This window comes from Pogonomyrmex barbatus, unplaced genomic scaffold, assembly GCF_055798465.1.
Source record: "Pogonomyrmex barbatus isolate J1 unplaced genomic scaffold, ASM5579846v1 scaffold13, whole genome shotgun sequence".
NCBI lineage: Eukaryota > Metazoa > Arthropoda > Insecta > Hymenoptera > Formicidae > Pogonomyrmex > Pogonomyrmex barbatus.
The window spans coordinates 1,140,356-1,165,819 of NW_028297109.1; the positions used below are offsets into that span (position 1 = coordinate 1,140,356).

At 30.2% G+C, this 25,464-nt stretch overlaps 3 protein-coding genes across 9 annotated transcripts; all 3 read right to left on the reverse strand.

The window, feature by feature from the left end:
• Positions 1-206: 206 nt before the first annotated feature.
• LOC105433744 (tyrosine-protein kinase receptor torso-like) lies at positions 207-11,782 on the reverse strand. 7 transcript variants are annotated; one of them, XM_089072121.1, is made up of 18 exons: positions 10,470-11,782; positions 7,344-7,389; positions 7,108-7,250; positions 6,605-6,731; positions 6,237-6,344; positions 6,044-6,114; positions 5,692-5,854; positions 5,385-5,548; positions 5,180-5,306; positions 4,955-5,091; positions 4,353-4,563; positions 4,015-4,187; positions 3,845-3,935; positions 1,405-1,470; positions 1,261-1,334; positions 786-1,000; positions 539-676; positions 207-436 (listed from the first exon to the last, which is right to left on the reverse strand). In XM_089072121.1, the coding sequence occupies exons 1-18, from the start codon at positions 10,608-10,610 to the stop codon at positions 253-255; spliced, it is 2,379 nt and encodes a 792-aa protein (XP_088928247.1). In that variant the 5' UTR covers positions 10,611-11,782; the 3' UTR covers positions 207-252. The 7 variants fall into 7 exon arrangements, with proteins under 7 accessions (XP_088928247.1, XP_088928246.1, XP_088928252.1 ...); XM_089072120.1 differs by having other exon boundaries at positions 4,955-5,097; XM_089072126.1 differs by lacking the exon at positions 10,470-11,782 and adding an exon at positions 8,543-8,681 and having other exon boundaries at positions 3,845-3,947; positions 4,955-5,097.
• Positions 11,783-13,817: 2,035 nt separating this feature from the next.
• On the reverse strand, positions 13,818-14,092 carry LOC105425646 (dolichyl-diphosphooligosaccharide--protein glycosyltransferase subunit 4). The gene has a single exon (XM_025217902.2). It carries the CDS (start codon positions 14,090-14,092, stop codon positions 13,988-13,990), a length of 105 nt encoding a protein of 34 aa, XP_025073687.1. The 3' UTR covers positions 13,818-13,987.
• Positions 13,818-19,242, reverse strand: LOC105425647 (uncharacterized). Its single transcript, XM_011636504.2, has 5 exons — positions 18,426-19,242; positions 16,312-18,338; positions 15,689-15,972; positions 14,253-15,463; positions 13,818-14,092 (listed from the first exon to the last, which is right to left on the reverse strand). The coding sequence occupies exons 1-4, from the start codon at positions 18,498-18,500 to the stop codon at positions 15,294-15,296; spliced, it is 2,556 nt and encodes an 851-aa protein (XP_011634806.2). The 5' UTR covers positions 18,501-19,242; the 3' UTR covers positions 13,818-14,092; positions 14,253-15,293.
• Positions 19,243-25,464: the final 6,222 nt, after the last annotated feature.

Below are 25,464 nucleotides of genomic sequence, written 5' to 3' on the forward strand. Positions count from 1 at the left end.
AATGAACTTTATAAATCTTCTTGATTAAAAAATCTTCTTTATTCAATCAAACGTTTCGGCTCTGGTATTGAGCCATCTTTTTAAATTTTTGAAGAAAAGACTTGTATATTAGATTTTATTATATGTAAACTAAAGAATAAACGATTTTGCACACAACAATGATAGTCCTATGTATGATAAACTTTGGCTTGAATTGAAGTTAATAATTAATAGTTATGTGCTTTATTTCTTTATATATTACACATTTTCTATTTAACATGCTTTAATCGAACTTGATTCATTATATTCATTTGCTGATTCGTACAGAACATCGCACAGATTCAAGTATTTGTTTTCCGAATAATTACTAAGCAATTTGTCCAAACTTTGTTTTAATTCCGTAAAAGTAGGTCTACTTTGAGGTCTTATGTTCCAACATGAATACATTATGTTGTATCTGAAAGAGAAAGAAAAACTAATACACTGAAGTATAAAACTGGAAATTCATATGGCTATAAGTCTACCAAAGTAGTGTTATATTACAATATATAATACGTACAATTCCTGACTACAATTTGACGGTCTTTCCATTCGATATCCAGATTTAAGAAGTTGCAAAATTTTATTTGTAGGAGTACCAGGATATGGCATGGCACCTAAAGTAACTATTTCCCACAATAAGATACCAAAAGCCCATCTATAATTTCAAATATATTAATTTCAAATATAATTTCAAATATATTAAATTTCAAATATATAAGTAAATTATGAAATAGATGATATAATATAAAATTACAATTACGTACACGTCACTGTAAGTAGTATATATTTGATGCGTTAAAGCTTCGATCGCCATCCATTTTAAAGGCAATTTACCGTCACCTTTTTTTCGATAAACGTTCTCTTGATAGATGTCTCGGCTGAGACCAAAATCTGAAATTTTCACTACTCTATCTGGACGCACTAATACATTACGAGCAGCTAAATCACGATGTACAATCCGATTAGAAGATAAAAATTCCTAAACACAATAACCATCGCATTTTGTTTTAAATAAAACAATAGCATTAAGAAAGTAAATAGTATAGCTGCGTTCGGAGAGCGCGTTATTAATACTATCGCATCATCCTGAATTCTCAACATTTAATGAACGATAAAAATGAAATGATGTAATATTATTAATAGCACGCTCTTCGAACGCAGCCTTCGTCGTTTTATAAAGTACAAACTTAATAGTAATTACCAATTATCAATATCATTGTTAATATTGGCATGACTTACCATTCCTGTAACTACTTGTCTAGCAAAATTCAATAAATCTGCGGAAGTAATATTTTCCGTATATTTTATCACATCTGGAAAAACATTAATAAAAAAATGATTTCTTGTCTGCATCATTCTTGTTGTTTATTTGATATGATTTACCTTGTTGAATATCATACAAATGATTAGCAATCGTGCGCGTATTTTTATAATTTGATTCACATTGGTCTGTATGAAAGTAAAAAACCTTGAGTAAACATTTACAATTATCGTATAATGTATAAGCACTCTCACTCACTCATTCTCTCTCTCTCTCTCTCTCTCTCTCTCTCTCTCTCTCTCTCTCTCTCTCTCTCTCTCTCTCTCTCTCTCTCCTCCTCCTCCTCCTCCTCCTCCTCCTCCCTCCCCCCCTCTCTCTCTCTCTTCAGAATATAGTAACAGCGTAAAATTCCAAAGTTATGGGAAGGGAAAAAAATGGTATTCGAATGATATAAGATTAGCTACAAATAAAAGAGATGAAGCATATATGACGGTGATATATACGTGCAATGAACAAGATTGGCTGCAGTTCAAAATTGAAGTAATACGATAGTTGAATTAATTAGAAATAAAAAAAAAGAATACTATGAAAAAATGATAGATGATAATAAAAATGATTCTGTGCTAATGTGGAAAACCTTAAAAGAAGTCACAAGAGGAGAGACTACGAGTTCAAGAGAAATTAATAATATAGATTTTGGAATATTAGAGAATGTAGGAGAATGTACTTTAGCGAATAAATTTAATATATTTTATATACAGAGTATTAAGGAAATAATAGAATCTATAAGAAAAAATGACAGTAAAAGTACAAAAACTATCTTTGTTATAGAAAGCAGGGGCATAATTGAAAATTTTGAATGCATAAATATACAGAAATTAGAAAAAATTGTTATGGCATTGCCACAGAAGAAGGGAACAGATGAGGGGATATCTAGCGATATATTAAAGATAAGTTCTTCAAGTGATAAAAGATGAACTATTAAGGGTAATGAATCATTAACAAATGGTATATGTCCGGAGGGATGGAAAACATCTATGATAATATCGATTCCTAAGATAGAAAAAGAAAGCCTGTGAATATAGACCAATTAATATATTATAAAAAGGTTTTAGTTGTAAAGGAACAAATTGAAAAGTACTTGCATAGTAATGACATTATAAATAGAACATCAGTCGGGATTTAGAAAATATCATTCGTGCGAAACAATACAAAGTGTCATTGATGACTGGAAGTTGATAATTAGTGAGGGAAAAATGATAAGAGTAATATTCTTGGACTTAAAACGGGCATTTGAAACGATAAATAGAAAAAGATTATTGGGAAAATTAGATCAATATGGAATGAGAGGGATGGAGAGGGATTAGAGTGATTTAAATCATATCTAAGCAATAGAACACAACAAGTTAGATTTAATAATCAATGATCAAAGTGTATCAAAACGGAATATGAAGTTCCGCAAGGATCGATACTATGGCCTTTGCTGTTTATAATTTATATAAACGATTTAGTAGAATTTTGTTCAGAAGAATGCAATATAAAAATGATTGCAGATGATACATTAGTATATGTAAGTGGGGAAAGTAATGCGGAATTGGAGAGGAAAATGAACATGGTACTTAGCATAGTAGAAGAGTGGATGAGTGTAAATAAATTGAAAATGAATGCAAATAAAACAAAATAATCGTGATAATCAGAAGTGTAAGAAAGGAGCAAAAAAGTAATATTATATTGAGATGCTCGGACGGAATTAAGTTGGAACGCGTCGAAAAAATAAAATATCTTGGCGTAATTATCGATGATAAGCTCCAATTTAAAGATCACTGTGATTATATGCTAAAGAAAATAGGAAAAAAGACTAGTTTTTAAATAGAATAGCTTAAAATAACTTCGTATCAGCGTACACTAGTATTGTACATAAGTCGATCATAGCACCTCACTTTGAGTACTATGCTACACTATTAGTTGGAATGGGAGAAACGCAATTGAGCAGACTTCAAGTAGCTCAAAACCGTGCCATGAGTTATTTTGCAATGCAATAGATATACCAAAGTTGAGGACATGCTGCAGACACTGCAATTTATGTCCGTAAGGCAATGATTATATTATAATGTGGAGGTATTTATTTTTAAAATTTTAAATAACAGCAAATTTTAAATAACCGATGGCGTTAAGTAATAGATTAGAAATAGTGGGAAGTGAATGTGATGGACAAACGAGACAGGCCGGAAACATTGTATTAACATTTCATAAAACTAGAAGTGCGCAAAAGAGTCTGTTTTACGAAGAAATAAAAAGGAATAAAAATATACAATTCTTTGCCAACCGAGATAAAGCAGTGCGTAAAAATTGAATCGTTTAAGAGAATGTTGAAAGTATATGTGATAAATAGTGTATAATAATTATGTATATGAAATAGCTGAGAAAGCTAATAAAGTTCAATCAATCTCTCTCTCTCTCTCTCTCTCTCTCTCTCTCTCTCTCTATATATATATATATATATATATATATATATATATACTAGCACGCATGCACGCATGCACATATATGTTTATTTATTACCATGATTTATGTCTTTACTGGTAAAAAACATCATGTTTGATTTTAAGCGAGTTCTACGCTCAAATATGGCATTTACTAAATTCTGCCAAATCTGAAAATTGAACTTAATGAAACAATTCCTTCATTCCTTCTCAATTTACATAAAATTGTGCAACTCTGTTGATATTCACCGTTCTTAAATAGGTTTGTAAATCACCCTTACTACAATATTCCACTACCAGTAATGGTTTATCATACAAAGTGCAATATCCAATTAAAGATACTATGTTCGGATGCTGACCAGCGGATTTCATCATTGAAATCTCTCGATGAAAATTTTGTATATCCTCTACTGTTGGATTATCTGCATATAAAGTCATTCATCTGTTTATTTAATCCACGTATAATTATTGTATACATGTGTGAATGTTATTAAATATCTTGGAATATATCTTGCATGTATTGTTATACAAATAGATCTTTTCCCTATATCTTTTCTCTTCCTACCTATGTTTCTTAAGCAAAATACCTTTCATCATTTTAACAGCCACATCCATAATAGTGCCGAACTCATCTTGCAATGAGGCAAGTCTCACAATACCGTATGCTCCACTGCCTAATATACCTTTAAGCTTCAGCTGTTGTGGAACAAGTTGAAATTTATTACGTGGCAAAAGAATATCGCTATTCTCAATTGTATAATTAGATTTTAAAGGTTTCTTTAAGGAATCCATAGAATCCTGTTAAATAAAAAGTTTCTGAAATTGTTTCAGATGATTGTTATGGATTCGAGGTAATTAATTTAATAATAAAACAGGTTTTGATAATGATGAAAATGAAAAGTTAATATTAGTAACAAAGCTGTTTAAATGTTCTGATGTAAAACTACGTATAAAATGCGCGCGTTAATAGAAACGTATAAAGACATTATAGATAAAAAGAGAGACAACGAGAACATATCTCCGAAAAAAAATATCTAAGACTGAATATGTATCTATCGAATGAATTGTATGAAACTACTACTGAGGTATCGAGGAATATAAATTAAAAGTAATGTGTATATGACAAAAGTCATCTTAGCCATTGAATAAATACACAAATATACTAGTCATAGATTATCGTTGAGCTTACCTCAAAGTGCATGCACTCATATTCCATATTAGTTTGTTTAGTCTTCTTGTTATGACATTGCATACAAATTATTCCCAACACCACCGCAACAATCACTAATATTGGTAACGCTACGATAATTTCATGATAAGATGGCTCTACAACTATTATACATTATAATACGTTCTTATTCGAATTTTATTCGATGTTATTGATCAAAACAATTGTTTACGATTACATGTTTACCTAATGTTTCATCGATATTCCCGAATATAGTTGACTGTAAACTTATACCACCCATTGATTCTGCCACAATACTAATTTCATACCGTGCTTCTACATCGACATTCGAGAAGAAAGCTTCAACTGCATCCTGTAGAAAAATAAAAAATATACGATTTTCAAAGAGAGAAAATTCAAAGAGAGAATCGTTCTTCTATTATATACTGACTCCAGAGACAACCAGTAAACGAGGTTCAAATTGAAGCGAGTGAAATTGTAATGTATAATTGTCCGGTTTTAGAATAGGTTTATTCCAACGAATTGCTACATCATACAATCCTTCATTTTTTTTCTGAATGTGTTTTATCTGCAAACCTTTCACCTTTTCAGGTGCTACATTATGAAAGAAAGTATTCATTATACACTTAATATAATCTAGCTTTGATAAAAAAACAAGTTTAAAGGTCAAAACGTGCTTATTAAAGCTTCAAGACGAGAGTTTATATTCCTTTTTTGAAATAATTTTAATAAATTACCGCAGATACTTAAATTGTGATGAATTTGTAGACACGATGGCGTGGCAAAAGTAAACGTCGATGCTTTACTGATTTTAGAAAAATCATCATTACCCGATCGAATTGATATAGTATTATTCTGATCGTACTGTAGGTGTCTGAGAGAAAAGCGGAAATCTAATGACTGAAAAAATATGTGCAAGTAATATATCTAATAAACTTGATTCAAAATTTACACTAATGTAAGCTCATTCTCTCTCTCTCTCTCTCTCTCTCTCTCTCTCTCTCTCTCTCTCTCTCTCTCTCTCTCTCTCTCTCTCTCTCTCTCTCTCTCTCCCCCCCTCCTCACTCACTTACTCACTCACTCACTCACCTTGTTTAAATCAAAGTTGATTAAATCATGTTCCCCTGACCAAGACAATATATTGTAATTACAACTCTGATCTAAAAGGTAACAATAATTCTATAAATACAATAATGAAAAATATATATGTATAATTATATTTTAATTATATTTTAATTAAATTTGCGCGTGTGCGTGTGCGTGTGCGTGTGTCAAGTGTTACCTTCAACGGGTTCAAAAACAATTTCTGCTCGTAGTTCGCACATGTTTGTATTTTCTTCTTCAAGTTTTACAAGTGAAATGTGCTCAATTTGGTGTGGTTGGTAATCAACTATAAATATTGATTTTGATTGATTTTCGGTAAGAATAAAAAATTGTAATATTAAAAGCTTAATCTCGAATATATGTATAAGAATATACAGGGCAATTATTTTTATGGATAAATGGACAGAAGAATATACAGGGCAATTATTTTTATGGATAAATGGACAGAAGAATATATAGAGCAATTATTTTTATGGATAAATTAACTTTTGGAATATATTGCAATATTGAAGATAAACAGATTTAAAGATTAATCTTAAAAATTACCTGCATAAGTTGAAAACCAATCAGATGTTTCAGCTAATGAAAAGCCGCGCCGTGTTACTTTATGTAAACGATAACGATAAAGAGTGTTTGGTGCCAAGTTAAAAAATGTCGACCCGCCGTCGTTATGCTACGGAAAAAATTTATTTTGTAAGAAAAGGCAAAAGATGCGCACGCAAGATGCATTACTTCATAATTGAGAACATTCGTACAAATTTTTCGGTTGATTAACAGAACATACTATTTTTTTCTCTTGCGTAAAATAATTCCTTCGCGAATGTGGAAAAAAAGGACGGAAAAGAAGAACGCATCATATCATTTATTATTTATTTGGCTTGGTTTTTTTGAATAGTAGGATCGATCCTAAACTCTAAAGTGTTTAAAATCTATTCCATTTCCTATTCTTTTCGAGTAATATAAGAGTCAAGTAACGCTTACGACACGCATAAATACAAAAGCATAAATACAAAATGATGTGAAAAATTGTTGAAAACTATATAATTTACCACTACAGCTGCATCCCAAATATCATCAGAAACGCTTTGCTGGATAATGTAGCTTCCAAGATTATATTTAATTGTTAGCATATTCATTCCTTTACAGTGTAAAGTGACATTTGCGCCAGCTTCCTCATTCGTTCTCGGATACGCTATCGTAAAATAAATACAATTATAATATAACATCTAAGCGATGTATCCTTCGATATTTTGCATGGACAATTTTGTTATATGGTTCAACTTACGTTCAAACCTGCCCATAGGTTGGGAACAATGATTTCGACACGATTCCTGAAAGACGCCAAAGAAATATTATATCTAATTTGTAATTTGTAATAATTAGAAATGTGTGTGTGTGTGTGTGTGTGTGTGTGTCAATATATGCTGCATAAGTAACGCATAAGTATATTATTTTCTCCTCTAGAAAATCTCGCATTTTCTAAAATTTCTTATTTCTAATTATCGGAATATTAAGAACAATAATTGCAAAGAGTCAATTAAACAAAATTATAATTGTAGTTACAATAATAGCTTAAAAAAATATTCGATATTACTGAGATTGTACACGATATTGATCGTTTCTCGCACACACATATTCCATAGTGTGTGTGTGTGTGTGTGTGTGTGTGTGTGTGTGTGTGTGTGTGTGTGTGTGTGTGTGTGTGTGTGTGTGTGTGTGTGTGAAGCTGGCATCTCATTTCGCGGAAACTCACAAATTATTGAGAGTTCTGCTGGCTTCCTTTTGAATAGTGCTAGAGTTCCTGATAGGTTAAATAAATAGTTCTGCTCATTAAAGCAGAAAAAATCAGTTCATACAAAAGAGACGTCAGATTCACACCATATCTCACTTTGTTCTAGACGAATTCCGACGACCGTAAATGCAAGATTTTGAAAGATTTATAGTGCTACAAAAATTCTATAAAGAATTCTGTCGTATAAGACAAAATTTTTTTAAATAAATTGAAGTTAATTATGAGTGAAATAAATAAATCGAGCTGAATCACAAGCCAACAAGTCAGAGTTCTGATTCAACAAATATACTTTTCGTTTAGTCCTGAACATATTAAAATATTTTCCACGCATCGGTGTTGTATGCGAAATATATTTTAATTGAAATATTAATAGAAAAAAATCTCCTAAGAAAAAAATCTCATTCAAGTTTGATTTACGATAACAATGAGATGAGAGTATAGATAAATCTCATCGTTAGTTCAGATCGGCCCAAGAAAATTATTGTAACGATGTAAACTTGTAAAAGGCGCGTTTGTCGCGGCTTATTGAAAAGTACGTATGTACGTAGTATATGTATATGTACTGTACGTAATATGCAGTAGTACATCGTAGTCGTATGTCGTCATTGTAGCGCATATCACTCGGTTCGATTAACTCGTTGTTACTACGTCGCCAGCACATTCAAATCGAACGTACTCGTTTTTGACGGTACCTCGGATTATCTTGGAGTATCTTGGAGTATTTTGGAAATGCCCCTTGGAGTATGGAAATGCCCCTCCAAATATTCGTATGAAATATTTATTTACTATTGTAAAATATGATTGCCGCTCGAATGACGAGAAAGAGAAAAAAATCGCTCAACGCTGCGATCGATTATCGAATCGATTTAAGTTCATCAATTCGATTTCGACGATATTCATGGATGATAGAGCATACGGCGTACGGCATGTGGCGTGTACAAGGTCATCGCGCATCGCGTATCGCGCGTGTGCACGTGGATCGCTTCGTTATCTCATCTAAGTTTATTACGTATGCTTTAAATGCATACGATAAACTGAAGTATCATCGTCCACTTCTTTTTACATCATACATGACGTGACGTGAAAAACCTAAAAGGTCGTGAATCTTTAGTTAAATGTACATTCGTTTACATGCGAGCGAAACTTAAAAGTATATACAAACTCTTCGAAATTCAAAATTTCCAATAAAGACAAAGCAATAGCAACTATACATTAATGTTATAATATCCTATTCAGCAATTCGAGCAACTCATTGTTAAGCACAATATGTTATATTTATATTACATTCATATTGCCGAATGGGAAATTACATTTTGATATATAATATGAATGTCACTGTAACGTTACTGTTAGTTTGCTGGATTGTTGCACACATATTTGCAATCATGGATATGAAAAGAAACGGAAAAAAAGCATATGTATGTAAAACTAATATTGTTTCAACGATTTTTCGCGCTCATGCCGTAATTGATTATCCTTTACATGACGTAACAATTTATATATACAATTTATATATACAATTATTCATATTACTTTTATCGTTAAATTGTAATTCAAGAAAAGTAAAGAAAAACTCGGACTCCGATTGCAAGTTTTATAATCTAGTTCGCAAGCAAAACTTTTCACAAGCGTAAAAACAATGCAAAAAAGAGATAAACATGTTTAAAACAATTTCATGCATTATGCAGACTGCTACCCTGGTATTTTTTTTTTTTTACATAGCTATAGCCATATGTTATATGTATGATGCGCGCGTCTAATACACGTGCTCACGATACATTTTCGCTTAAAGTTGCCGGTTACGCGTTGACACACACACGCGCGCGCAGGACACCTCCCCCCCCCCACACACACACACACACACGCACGCACATACGCATGTACGCACATTTTTTAAAATATCGCGCAGATCAATATTTTTTGCACAACATACTATTATCTTCGCTATTGGCGTGCAATTATTTGCGAATACATTACCATTGTCATAATCTCACCGTCGTCAAGAATAGGAAAATCATTTTCTTTTTGTAAAGTCTGTAGAAATGACAAATATGTGAGCGTTACTTGCGCACAGTAAATTCAAGCACGATTATGTAGCTACTTTTCAGCGATATTGACACAGGTGGTCGAAACAGATACCTAAAGCACGTCTTCAGTATCGATAAATATCAAATACATTCATTTCTACCTAGTAACTATGTAGCTTTATAAGTAAATTTCTTTAACAAAGACTAGAGAGATTACTGACCAACCGAAAAACCAACTGAATTTTTTCTTCTTTTTTTCCCTATTTAAAGATATCGTCTTGACGAAAATATCAAATGTATTTTAAAATAAACTTAAGATATTCCACTTGGCCAAACATTTTGCTCAACAATCTATTTCACAACTGTGACTTTCATATTGGCATTTCTATCTTGATTGTCACGACATTCGCTGAATTTTATGTTCGCTATCACAATTTTTTCTTCTTTTCAATACTATTATCTGTCTGATATAAAAGTAAATGTATTCGACGCATGTATGATATGCCAAGTTAATTTATTATTGCAAGTTGAGAAATATATATTTCAATCAATATCTTTCTATACATGACACTATAAAGTTTCGGTAACTTACGTCTCTACATAGAGCTAAGCATCCAGCGGTATCCAAAGCTTCTTGAAGAGTAAATCCACGACTAGTAATTACGAAACAAAATAAGAAAGACATGATCAACATTCCATCGATTTGTCGCATGTTCGATTTGTTCCAAGACATGTCTTCATTGCATCACTTGTTTGAGATTTATTAACTGAAGAATACTTGGGCTTTGGAGATAAAGATGAGGCATACTATTTCTTTCTTTTCAAATTTATGTATTTCGTTCATTTTCAATTTGACTGCGTATTGACTTGCAAATTGTGTAATTTGAACGCCGGATTGAATGCCGATAAATGATCTATTTCAAGTCCGTAAGATATTCATCAGAGGCACACAAGCATAAACATTCGAAATAGGCACAAGCATAAACATTTGAAATAGGCACTTTTGCATATATTGTTATTGTACAAAATTACGTTTACATCATTTTTTCACAAACTGAAACGCTTAGTCTTTAAAGTACGCGCGTTCTAATAGTAAAATTACGTTTCATTTCAATATACGTATTCGAGCAGTACGTAGTTCGAGTTGAACGATTTGCGCGATTAATAACGTTAAACTAAAGTAACTGTAAAGCTCAAGAACACAAATGAATCCACATTTGAAGACGCGCTGTTCGAATGTTATTCGAACATGTATTACGATTACGATGGCCCCCTACTCCAGTGTACATACGATTACCTTCCCAAGCAACCACTCTAAAAGACACATTTTCTATCTTTTCCAAAACATCTCTTTCACGTTCTAAGATTATACCAAAAGATGTTTTAACAACAAGTAACAAGATAACGTCATTACGATGATGATTTAAAGTTATTTTTCGTCATTCGACGACAATGTACTAAATAATAACGTAAAATAAACGTAACGTTTGTCACGAAATATTATCGTCATATATATCGTCATTTTGAAGTCATTTTTAATAAATAAATAATGAAATAATATTATTAATTACTTTTTCTTAATTAATTATAATAATATAAATAAGATAAATATTTCCCATATTTAATATAATTATTAACAAATTCATAAACAAGTAAACAAAATATATATAACAATTTATAAACAATTTTTATAAGAAAAATGATTCTCATTAAACATAATATAGGTGCACGGTTCTGTATATGTAATTAAATTATCTACAACAATTACATATGCAATCGAGATTTTAAAATTGAATGTATTTATACAATAATAAATAACATTCGTTAACCGGATCTATCATATTTTATATCAAAATTTTACATTTACTCATATTATTATTTCAGTAGCAGGTTTCATCCCAACATAGAAGTTAAGCAACATCGAGCAGGATCCCAAGAAGGATAAGTGGCCGTTTTAGAAATTATGCGGTGATACAAGATAAAAGATGTTTCATTTTCTCTCATTTTTTTTCATTTTTTTCATTTTTTTCACCTATTTTCCGTAAGGAGTGTCACATATATTATAGATTTTCAGTACTAGCAATCAATATCGGAACGTAACCGTAATTTTGCCGTCATAAGTATTATGTCATCGGTCTGTGACTTATAGACGTCATTATATGTTTCTTTTTGACATCTTTTATGACATGAATTTGATGACATTAATGACTTAAAATAGTTATATTGACAACATCTTGCTACCTGGGAAACATTTTCAAGACTTCCTAAAAAGATGTCTTTATCTTTTATAAAATATTTCTTGAAATATACACAATAACTGTTCACGTTATTGACTATAATATTTATTATATAAAATACACACACACACACACACACACACACACACACACACACACACACACACACAATATGTATATACATATAGCATGGCAGCTAATATCGAGATATATGTATCATGGCCTATACAAAAGTATATAAGTTTACTGTCAGTTAAAATCTCTCTCTCTCTCTCTCTCTCTCTCTCTCTCTCTCTCTCTCTCTCTCTCTCTCTCTCTGATATTTTTTATTCTTTCAATGTCATAACAATATAATCAAGATTTTGCAGAAACGCTAATAACATTTAACAAGAAGAGACGAAGACTAGAATTATTTAATAAATCAATGTATAATAATTCAACATTTATGTAATTTTGTCAATGATGGAAAAAGATTAAATTCTATCCATTACAAAATATTATAGATTGTATTACAATGCTGTAATCATACAATCACTTCATAAAAGAAATAAAAAAAAAATCATTTTTAATTAATTATTGGCTTAATTCAATATTTGGCATTGAAATATTCTGAGTTATAATTTGCTTTATTTTATTTCCAATTATATTTCAATACTGTATACGCATAATTAAGAATTGAAAATTATCGGAACATTCAGAATAGTATTTTCTGAGACTTTTAGAAATTTTAAAATATTTCTTTCGCCGATTTTTTTCCTAATACTTTGCCAATTGTCCAGATTCTTGATTTTTGATATTTGAAATATCGATATTTGAAGTATCGAATTTCCGGAATAATAATTTTTTAAATTTTGAAAAATTTTTGGAACTGTAGATGATGCAACCTCTTTGCTGATATTCTCCTGATATATTGATTTGAGTCATAAATTTAGATTTTTTTCTATTTTAATATCTCCAAATTTAAAAGTGTAGAAATTAAATCATAGATTTTATCATAGATAAAATTTTTATTAATTTTTATACACTTAATTAATAGATATGGATAGAATATAGAGGGATATTTACGAAACAGTGCTTCATATCATTACTATATATGTTTTATCATATTTTTAAACATCACGAAATGTACTTACATTATTAATTTTATGCGCGCGCGCGCGCGCGTGTGTGTGTGTGTGTGTGTGGTGTGAGAGAGAGGTCATACACACACATGCGCATATATATAAAGTTTTTGAAAGATAAGATTCCGGCGATCTTAATTTCTTTATAAAATTCAATTTTTTATTTTTTATAAAAGATATAGCTTAATTTATGATTCAGACAAGATTTCAATTTTTTTATAATCGAAAATTATATTCAATATACATATGTTACAATATGTATATCGCGGCTTTGTCAAATTAATAAAATAATGGAAGCTCATTTAATTGTTTTTTTGAACGCATAAAGCGAAAACTTGCTATCGTATTTCATTTTTTTTTAAGTATTCAACCTAAAATATAATATGAGAAATGTATTGTTCAAAGTATATAAAGCATATATAATTAAAACAATAATTAAGACTGATTAAGTTTGCAACTTCGTATACACAATTTAGTTTTAAAAATAGTTGCATTTACATAACAGTGATATAAATATTTTATTCATTGATAATTTTAAAAGAAAAAGATTTATGTAAGAAAGAAGGCAAGAAAGAAAGCAAGTATTATAATAAAGTTTATTTTCTAAAAATATCTATATTTTGAAAAAAAATTGCATAACTTGTATTTATCATGCAATATATAATAAAACTTCTGGCATTTGCAAGTTACAGCGTAACCAATGACATTACATTATATTAAACAGAACTTTTCATGACACAATTCTCCATTCCTCATTTTGTATAATTCGCATTTATGTAGTGGAAGAGAAATACTAAGAAAAATAACGCAACTCCTAGGATGTTGCAGAATATAGCTAATTGTACGTCCGTGATCATCTGGAAAGCAAATAATGCATTCTGAATTATAAATTTACGCTTCAAGTTAGGTTATATTGCATAACCTATACTAAATATGTTGTGTTGTAACAAATTGAACTTTCACAAAACAGTATAATTTTGTATAAAATCAGTTTGTATACGTGCCAAACACAATTACCTTGAAGCTGTCGAGTTACTGCTTTCTGCTATTTTTGTAAGATTTTCAGTAAAGAAATGTATATGCAAAGTAACGATAACGTCTAGTCTAGCGGCGTGCGCGCTCTCTCTCTTTGTCTCTCTCTCTCTCTCTCTCTCTCTTTCCTCCCCCCTCCAACTTTATTATATATACACACACGTATATTATCCATCTGCATACACGACGGCTACCAATGAAACATGTACGCGATAATTTCAATTGTAATTGACACATACACTATTGTATACAGTGACTATGTCCTTTATTTTAAAAGACCGGACAATCCAATTCTTTATTTCAAGTAGCTGTCCTTTAGATTTATTTACTTTCTCAAAACTCAATTTTGTTCTTTATTTTATTTAGTCTTTTACTTTTTTTTACGGGAAATTCATTTTTAATTAGCATTTCAATGTCTAATGATCATACTAATCAATGACTAAATTTTTATGGAAACATATATTTAATTCCATGTAAGGACATCATTAATTATTTATACGTTATACTTCACAGGAAAATTTCGTAGATTCCTGATAGCTACAAACTAATTTGGAAATATATAGGAATAAAGTTCTAAAATTTTAAGATTTATTCTTTTATTTTCTCGAAGTAAATATGATCACCGTGAGCATAAAACATATCAAATACGAATGATTACAACGATACCTATGTATTTACGCAATCGCTTCTTATATCATAAATGTCATATATGTTTTTAAAAAAAGCAAAAAAAAAAGTAATTCTGGTTTTTGCAAGTTCGGTTCAAATCTTCGTTAAATAAGGTTCGAATTTCCGCTAAGCAGTTTTAATCAAAAAAGTTTCTATAAAAATTTATCATGTGTGTATATTAATCAAATAAAAGCTGTTTTATTGATTTTCTCTCTCTCTCTCTCTCTCTCTCTCTCTCTCTCTCTCTCTCTCTCTCTCTCTCTCTCCCTCTCTCTCTCCCTCTCTCTCTCTCATCTATCTATCTATCTATCTATCTATCTATCTATATATATATATATATAAAACTTGATTTAAAATTTATAATAATTTGGGTTGTCGCTTTAAAGTTGAAAGGTCTAATATTCTACTGGGACAAGTAGTCTCAGATGTTTGTACAAAAGGGCATCGACGTAATGCAGGATTATTTTTTATCATTGCCAATTTAAAATCATGTTTAGATGACACTTGATCATGTATTTGATTAACACCTAGAAAATAGATAAATTAATATTATGTATGTATTACGTACAAGTACGTAGTTAATAATAACGCGCAAATTTACAATATATAATTTTATACCATTGCATACACATTGTTATCTAATTATTGCTTACAAAAAAAAAACACATACATTTGTATTGTTTCACACATATTTGTATTATTTCATCATAATACTAATATATATAATTAATACTAATATCTATAGTACTGACCTTCTACTTGATTATTCTTTCCTGGAAGAAGTTGATATCTTTCTAAATAACGCATTGTAGCAAACGACATATCCGTCCCTTGCATATTGCTAAGCATAAAATGTTTCAATGATGATGATTCTTGTTTATGCAATGCTATGTCGGCTAGTTGCTCGTCACTTAAATATTTTAAAGCCAACGCTTTCATGTGCATACTCGTATTTGTTTCGTTTACAACGCTAGTAGTATGTATCATATTCGCCTGACAATCCAAACGAGGATAATAAGATGAATCAAAGTCCAATCTAGAAAAGAAATGGATTACGATGTTCTTATAAGTATTAATATTATTATTATTATATATGTCTAGTAGTATAGAGTTAATGATTAATGAAAAACAAGGAAGCAATACTTTTTCGTGCATTACAGAGCAATAATAACACATTCCGTATGTGCATCAAATAAGTTAATTATACTATATAGCAATAACTCATCACATTTGCATAGACGTTATTATAGCCTTAACTTAGGACCTTAACTTAAGGCCAGTTGTTACAAGTTTTTTTTTTTCAAAAATAATTACTAAGTTTGAAGAGCCTAAATTTAACTATGCCTTAAATGCAAATTTATATAAAAATACATACGTCTTGTTGCTATTGGACTCCTTATGTTCGTTGTTCTCAGTTAGACTAATCCCAAGCTTCTGAAGTTGTTCCAAAGTGGCTGCTTTAACAGGGTTTAAAACTGTTCTAGTTTCCACATCATTTTCTTGTTCAATATTGCATATTGTTTTAGCATCGTTTAAATCTTTATCATCTATAACACCAGAATTTTGTAAAATTTCGTTAACTTGTCCTAGAACATTGTTATAGAATGTCCATCCTATTTTCGAAGTATGTTTCAATTTATCACTTTCATCATCACTCATATATTCTTGCATCTCGACGTGAATACTTGGTTCTGGAGTTGGTGGAGGTCTCTCAAATACTTTAAGATCACCTCCACTCAGTATCATACTATCACCTATATCTTTAATTCGTTTAATGTTAGTGTCATATTCCTTATTCTTATGGTTATAATAATCTGTCACTGGTAAATGGATGTTACACGTGGGATGTTTATCAATGTTTGTTTCATCTATGTTCCTTTCTCCATTATTTATTATAAGGTAATCGTTTGTTTGTTCAAGGGCTTTATTATAATTTGCATCCCTAGTAGAACTATGATCTACATTCATAGATGCATTTGATATTTTCCTCGCATTCTGCATATGTTTATTCATGTTACTATCTTTTCCTATATATATTTCCTTGTGCATTTCTTCCCTACTTAAATCGGCAGCAAGATGTTGATACATTTTCAAAAATTCTTTCATAGAAGAATTAGCATTTAAATTACTACTTTGCTGTTGACTAGAGGATAAATAACTTTCTGAATCTTCAACTATATTCTCTAATTGTGCCGCTCCAGCAGGTTTCCGCGTAAATGTATTTTTGTATCTATTAATGGGTTCTGCTGTATCATGTATATTTGTATTCCTAGTATTAATATTGCTACTTTCTTTGTGAGTTTCCTTTTTCTCATATATTTCAGAATCCATAAAAAATGGACTATTTTGTACAGTAAATTCAAAACTTGTCATAACACCAATTGAAACTTTCTGCTCCATAAAAGTCTTTTTTGATTGCTGTTCTAATGCGATTTCTGATTTATTATTTTCACTAAGATTTTCAAGATCTTTCTTCTCTATAACAGATGTATTTTGTGAAATTATATTTTTGTTTATGCCTTGATTGTGAGATTGTGTGAGAGTAGAAGAAAGGGCAGTATCATAACAGTTTATTGGATATCTCAATACTTGATTTGTAAGAGATTGCGAACACAAACAGGACGATTTATTTTTAAAATTTTCTTCTTGCATTCTTACTAATCTGTCTACCTGGAGTTGTAAATTTTTTATCTGCTCATTTTGACTATTTACAAGCTGTAACAAGGTTTTTACTGTTTCATTATTATCAACATTGCAATTTGGATAACTAAGTGCATGAGATTGTTGATATTCATACGGTGTCTGAAAATGTTCAAGTTTCTTTAAAGTATCTGACGGAATATCACTAGATGTTTCTGTATGTTTAGTTATGCCGAGTGTTGTTCTTTGTAGAGAAGATGTATGAGAAGATGATTGTTTTTTGTCTGAAGATGATACATGGTTCTGATCAGTAAGATCATAGAAATCTGTATTAGAACATTTAAATTTTACACTTTTCTCATAGATTGTATCATTGACTTTTGTTGTATATTCATGTGTTCTTTGTTTTTCTTGTTTATCGTTAATTTTATTCTGTTCTTGCTGCTTTTGTGCAGAACTATTTTGTAAGCCCAATGGCAATGCATGATAACTATTTCTACATAATGGTAAAACACATGTTGTACTTGAAGTACTAATGTCCCTTGAATAATTTTCCTTTTTCCATGCTGCATAAGAGTTAGGATTGTTAGGATTATGTGAAATAGGCGACATAGGATTTATGACTTTCACAACATCATTAGATATTTGTACTGAGCTTGTTAATTTTGTTGGCGACTTTGCAGTACTTTCATTAATTGAATTGTGTATTGCAGGTTTTTCAAAAATCAAAGATACCTCTGGTACAGTCGGCACTATAAAGAGCTATAAATCATTTATAATTATTTCTGCAATTTTTATAATGCACATTTATATAAAATAAACATTTGATAGTTTGAAGGCATAACTTACATCTCGTTTAGCAATTGGTTTTGGTATAACTCTCGGTTCAAATTCCTCTTCATCATTATAAAACTGATAATGCATATTAAAAAAATTAACTATTATATTTATTGAGAATCGTGTCTTTTACTCTAGACGATACAGAAAATAATGCATATGAAATTGGTTCTTTGAAATATCATCGATTCGAGACAGTGAAAGTTTACAAGGACCAATAAACAATCGGCTATCTTGCGTGATTCATGTTTACATCAAGTAAACGCAACTCTTGACATTCAAAATACTGAAAACTGACGGAAAAGAAGATAGTTTAAGGGTCACTTTCATCAACTTCGATTAATTTAGAATGCACTTAAGGTCATATCAAACTAGCGGTTGCGCGGCTACAGTTGCCGATTGACGATTCTATTTCAGCCAATCACAATGTAGCAGGTCCTGATTATAGTCAATGTGATTAGTAATAGTAGAATCGTTAACTACACCGGCCGGTTGCAGGACCCTATTATTAATCATTGATATGGCCTTTAAAGGCTGCGTTCCGATATTCACTGCCAGTACTGAAAATATATAGTTCGAGTCACGTATATTATAGATTTTCAGTACTGGCAGTGAGAGTGCCGTCCACAAACTTCTATATATAATACTAAACCGCTAACATGATAAGAATTCATGATAAAACGTGATGCGAGTAATCATCTTTATTATAAGTGAAAATATCATATACGTGGTGTTTAAGAAAAATAATATGTAACATTGTTTAATGTGCAATAAATATAAGAATGCAGTTTAATTTAAATAAATAAGAAATAATATTGTTGATTTCAGAAAAGTTATTAAAGCTGCCTATGACGTCGAATTGATATTTATAAAAAATAAAGTATATATAAATTTAAAATTTTACACCGTGTATATGACTTTTATCCCACAATCAATATGGTAATGCGGCTTTATCATAAACACCGCCGTTAGGGTAAATTCCCACTGAGCGCGTCACGCGTCGCGTCATCCATTGCGTTACGATGCGACGCGAGATAAATTTAAAGATAGCGTCATTCTTATTCATATTGAATGCGTTGCCACCGCCGCATCGCCGCAAGTCAACGCAACACATGAGTGAGCACTAACCTAATATCAAAATATCATACATAACCTCTTTATCGCTGTATATATATTAATTTATGCGAAATAAATATCTTAAGATTGAAAGCACCCTTAAAAAGGTATATGTGTATATATATATATATATATATATATATATATATATATATTTATACAAATATATTATTTTAATTCAAGTGTCAATTATTTCTTTAATTTGTGTTTGTAGAATTATAAACGTGCGCGATTTGGGATCCATTTTCTTCTTCTTGTTGGGAATTTTTTTGTCTCTAGAATGTCGAGCAATCTAATCGATGCATCATGCAAAGAGTCGCGCGGTAATACAATAAAATGAAATGTTTTGATTGGTCAATTCATGACACGCTCAATGGGAATTTAACGGTCTAGTATTATATATAAGCCGCAGTCCGATTCATGCTCAAAGCATTTTCATTCTATTATTTCTTTATTGTTCGTTAGATGTAAAACAACGATAGAATGACGCCGAATAGTGCTTTGAGTGTGAATCGGACCGTGGCCATAGTAGTGCCATCACATGCGGCTAGAGACCCTTCTTATGAAGAGACTTGCCAACTCGTCAAGTGACATTAATAGACTTTGATTGACTGGGATATGGATTGCACATCTGTGCTTCATGAAATGAAACAAATGTTTCAATAACCTATTTTAACAAATACATGTTATGTACTGTTACAGTATTGTGTCATAGTTACGTTATACGTAAGTTAATTTATCATATCTATTTATCATATCTTTACAATTATGAAAGAAAACAATACATGTAGTTATAAATAAACTTTAAATTAATAAATGTAGATATATTGCTTATATATTGTATATATTATTATTGCTACATATATTGCTTTCTTTCATAATTGTAAAAATATGATAAATTAATTTACGTATAACGTATAACTATGACACAATACTCTAACAGTACATAACATGTATCTGTCAAAATAGATTATTAAAACATCTGTTTCATTTCATGGAGCACAGATATGCAATCCATACCCTAGCCAATCAGAGGGTGCTTTCCAACAAGGAGGATTTGGTGTTACACAGTGTGACACAGAGAGACACTGTAAGACACAGTTATAGAATTTAATTGGAACACATAAGTTACTAAACACGCTCACTAGAGAGCGTAAAAGATGTAGGAGAAGACCATCACGCATAAACATGAGCGCATTTTTTTCGTTATCATCCATTATTGCTAGTGCACTTTTTGAAGAATTATTGATACATACTGAAATAAATTTAAATAAATTATATGTATTGATTATTTTATTCCTGGCTACAAAGCGCTTTATTTTATATTTATAAAATAACTACGATCGTTTCGATTTGATATTACATGGAATTTCATTCATTTCAGGTGAGTATAATTCCTTTTCTCCTTCAAAGAAAACTTCTTTTCCTTTGAAACAAGTTTGATGCTTAACATCATCTAATGTAGGAATAATTTCTTTACAATATTGACAAAAGAACATATCTGCAATAAAACTTCATCCAATAGAATATGTACTAATAATGGGTCATCAACAAATACGTAATGTTATTAAGCTTATATAGTTCTTTAAATAAAAAAAACTGAATATTGATTACCTAAGAATTCCGGATTCGGTACTACGAACGCGACGAAGACATTTTTTTTGCAAATAAAGGATACGTTCCATTTCTCGCATGATGCGCATGATGTATCATTTATTCTTATCACATTAAACAAGGATAAATGATGCATTATGCGCATCATGCAAGAAACAGAACGCATCAAAAATGACAATAATGACCGGAATGTATATTAGTATCACACTTAAAAAAAATAATTTTGCTCGATATGTTGACGCTATTAACGTCCGACACGGCCAAACTTAGGATCGAGCTGTATTTCGCAATGTCGTTTTGTGTCTTTCTATGTCATGATGGAAAGCACCAGTGTAGACACTGTGTTACACAGTGTCGCCTGTGTACGTTGTTGGAAAGCACCCAGAGTCTACTAATGTCACGTGACGAGTTGGCGAGTTTCTTCTTGTAGGGTCTCTACATGCAGCGTAAGGGCCGTGGCATATAAAAAAACTTAAGCAGTAAAACTTAAGCTTAGTCTACAATGACATAACACAAGGCTGTAAGGCAGGTTGTAAGAATCTACTTAAATGAATTATTTTCATTTCTAATGCTTAACAATCTTACGTCACAGTATAACTGTGCTGTATACTTTATTTAAATAGATTCTTACAACCACGCTTTACAGCCTTATAGCTTTGTTATGTCATTGTAGACTAAGCTTTAATCAATAAGCGAATTAACCAATCATAGTCGAGAACATAAAGCAGTAGTAAATCCATAACGTTGATATTATCTTACTGCTCAAGGACTTCTTTCACTAATCTTCAGTTAAACTAACCAACGGTTAATTTGACTATCGTAATTGCCAACAACTGAGAATTAAATTGTTTATTATAGATAAGTGTTAAAATTTTTATTTAAGCAAATGATTGTTCAATAATTTTTATTTACATTAGTTATCGGATATTGCTTACAATTTCATTTACCTATCAAGATAATTACATACGAAAAGAATATTAGAGAATATTAGAGAATATTAAAGAACACATACTACTTTCTCAGCATTGAATTACAGTTGACATCCCTGCGGGTTAACCGTCGGTTAACTTAATCGAATATTGGTGAAAGAGGTTCAATGTCTTACTGCTTAAGTTTTTTTATGTGTCACCTAACTTGCATAAGCGTAACTTGCGCCAATCACATCGTTTCGCTTGAACATCAGATTCCTTCTAGTTATTTTATGCTGTTTATTGTTACGCTATTATTGTTATGCTAATTTAATTTTTTTGCGGAAGAAACACACACACACACACACACACAGAGCGAATAATCAGAGCTTTTCGGCAAAATAAATAAACATCAAATCAGAATAAGTTAATTAATATAATAATAATTAATTAAAAGCTTCATATCAAATTATTAATTATTTATCAATTACAACAAATTATAACAAATTATAACAAATTATTAATTAATTAATAATATTTATTATTATTATTATTATTATTATTATTATTATTATTATTATTATTATTATTATTATTAATACAGATCAGGGTCCATGATGACTTCTGAATACATTCGCACAGATTAGGTTCGCATCTACTTGACTTATTTGTACACATACTCGTATGTAAAGTCTCGATTTCCCATGAAGCATACTTTTCCAGATATGCAGATTACAAACATCAATCACAAATTAGCTTAGCATTTCTGTTAGAAAATATAACAGAAGCCTAATCAGTCTAATCAGCAATTGGTTGTTAATTACACATTTCCACGAAATACTAAATATGTGAAGAAGGCTTTCAAAATGGCGTAACGTGTATTAATAAAATACTAGAATACGTAGATTACGCTTACGCAAGTTATGTCGCATATGACGGCACCCTGACACTAGAGACACTACATAAGAGACTGGAAGTTGATCATGTAACTTTTCCCCTAGGGCGGAAACGTGAAAAGTGAAAAGTTTCACGTGAACTTACGATCATGTACGATTTTGCGGGATCATGTAACTCTCTCAAACGTGAAAATGTGAAATTTTTCACGTGAACTTTTTCGCCATGTACCTTAGTGACGGAAAGGCGGAAATCTAGGGAATTAATAAATATGCTTCGGAATTAAAGAAGATTAGAGCTGCGTTAGTGTCGGTCCACAATAAGTATTTAATCTTTAAACCGTAAGAAATTGACTAATCATAGTCGAGTATTCTTTTCATATTCGATTATAATTGGTCAATTTCTTACTTCTTAAAGCTTAAATCATCTATTGTGGACCGACACTTAGGATTAAGTATACGTAGTGCATATACAATTGGTTATTAAAAGATGTATATAATACTGTACCAATAAAATAATTTTCATTAGCTATAAAACCTATGAAACTATGTTTCATGATTTCACTTTCTACGCATCCAAGCTACATACATAATCGCTGTATATGAAAAGTTTCACATGAAAGGTGTCAAGGTGTAAAAAATAAAAAGTAAAAAGTGAAAAATGAAAAGTGAAAAATTTCACGTAAAGTTACATGATTGATCCCCTGGTCACGAAAAAGCAACTTTTGATTAGTCCACCATCTTTTGGTTATTTTCATTTATTTTCAAATACATTAACTACATTAATTTTAAATTGTAATATTATTTAAAAACATAAGCGTTTTAAAGATAATAAAATGTATATATGTATTTATAAAACTTTATTTTACATAATTATATTACAAATTTATTAATATATTTATCGTATTTATTAATATATTTCCTTTAATATTAAATTTTAAATTTATTATTATTTATTTATTTATCTTTTTTTCGTTATTTATCTTTTTCAACATGAGCAAAAATTAATATAATACTATTATACTACTGTTACACTATATTTTTAACTTTTTGATACACAATTGCCAAAACGATCCTCTGTAAAATCAATACAATGACAGCTATTAATAAAGTTAGCGCAATGAAAGAATCTATCGCGGAAAAGCATCAACAATAAACTTCGAGAAAATTTCGAGAGATGCAAGTATCGAGAGATGCATGCCTTTTTTTAGAAAAGATTATTATATATATTTATTATTATTATACATATTTATTATTATTATAAACAAACTTTATTACAATATAAAATAAAATTTAATTAAAAAAATGAACATTCACTCATTTTTTATATTGATTTATCACAATTAATTAATTTATGACCATATTTTTGCAATTTTAGTATTTCTATTATTTAATAATATATCAGACTTTCCATGTGTTTAATACACATGCACAATACAATTAAATCAATGCACATGCAAAGTAAAAAATATCGCTATCAACACGTTATTGGTTAGAGTGAGATGGTGTATATTTCTTTCTCTTTCGTAGAATTTAGGCGAATCAGAGCGAATTTAAGCAAAACATGGCGGATCAGAGTCGTGGCCAGTCTCTTATTGGGTATGTTCCAAACGGTAATAGTTTGGTTTATTTTTTTTCTAAATGTTGGTTGCCATGTAACTAAATCAAGAATGTTCCGAAATCATCATAATCTGCAAAGATGTCAAAGATGTTTTATTTGAAATTCAAGACCCTAATAATAAAATATATAATTTTGTAATAACAAAAGATATTTACAATTTAGTTTATAATGATAAATATTATCTCAGTATATACAGTAGCACAACTCTTCTAATTTTAGCGTATGTAAAACTGAACTGCACATGCGCGAGCGAAGTATGTAACCAATCAGGGCACGGATATTCCATCTCTTCTATACTTCTCTATAATTTCTCCATTTGTTGCATGAAATGCCAAGTATTTAACATTCAACAGACAGTGACGGGAATATATATTTCGTAGGTGTTATAAAAAAATTAAAATTTTAACTTTAATTGTTAAATTTCTTTCTTTTTCTGGTTTTTCCTTAATTCGTTTCTTGATTCGAGATGAATCTACTACTAGCTGAAGCACGAATTAATGATTGATGAATTGTATGAAAGAAATAAATAAAACAATAATTTATAAATATTAGAAGTTAAGACATCTTAATTTGTTTAACATTGCATCTGCATTTAAATTACATGTTTATTATATTATTATATCTTTTAGTATGATATACTTTTAATTATATTAACATTTGTCAATATTTGTTTCTTCATTTTCTAAATTTATATTTTTTGTGTAAGTCTATGATTTATGAACTTTTTATTTTTATTCATTATTTACTTATTTCATTCATTCATTATTTGCATAGTATAATATTTGTTATATATATTTTATAGAGTTAACATTGATAAAGATAAACTAACAATATTTTTTATAAAAATTTATTAATAATTAATATACTATTTATAGATTCACAATACGTTTAACATATTG

What these genes read in the sequence shown, in the direction of transcription:
- LOC105433744 (XM_089072120.1), bottom strand. Translation starts at nt 10,610, where the DNA reads ATGTCTTGGAACAAATCGAACATGCGACAAATCGATGGAATGTTGATC. An exon ending in GAATATCGATGAAACATTAG is followed by an intron (nt 5,098 to 5,179) that starts GTAAACATGTAA and finishes AATGTATAATAG; the next exon opens with TTGTAGAGCCATCTTATCAT. An exon ending in TCAAATTGTAGTCAGGAATT is followed by an intron (nt 437 to 538) that starts GTACGTATTATA and finishes TTTCTCTTTCAG; the next exon opens with ATACAACATAATGTATTCAT.
- LOC105425646 (XM_025217902.2), bottom strand. Translation starts at nt 14,092, where the DNA reads ATGATCACGGACGTACAATTAGCTATATTCTGCAACATCCTAGGAGTT.
- LOC105425647 (XM_011636504.2), bottom strand. Translation starts at nt 18,500, where the DNA reads ATGCATTATCAGTTTTATAATGATGAAGAGGAATTTGAACCGAGAGTT. An exon ending in AACCAATTGCTAAACGAGAT is followed by an intron (nt 18,339 to 18,425) that starts GTAAGTTATGCC and finishes AATGATTTATAG; the next exon opens with CTCTTTATAGTGCCGACTGT. An exon ending in GAGTCCAATAGCAACAAGAC is followed by an intron (nt 15,973 to 16,311) that starts GTATGTATTTTT and finishes TTTCTTTTCTAG; the next exon opens with ATTGGACTTTGATTCATCTT.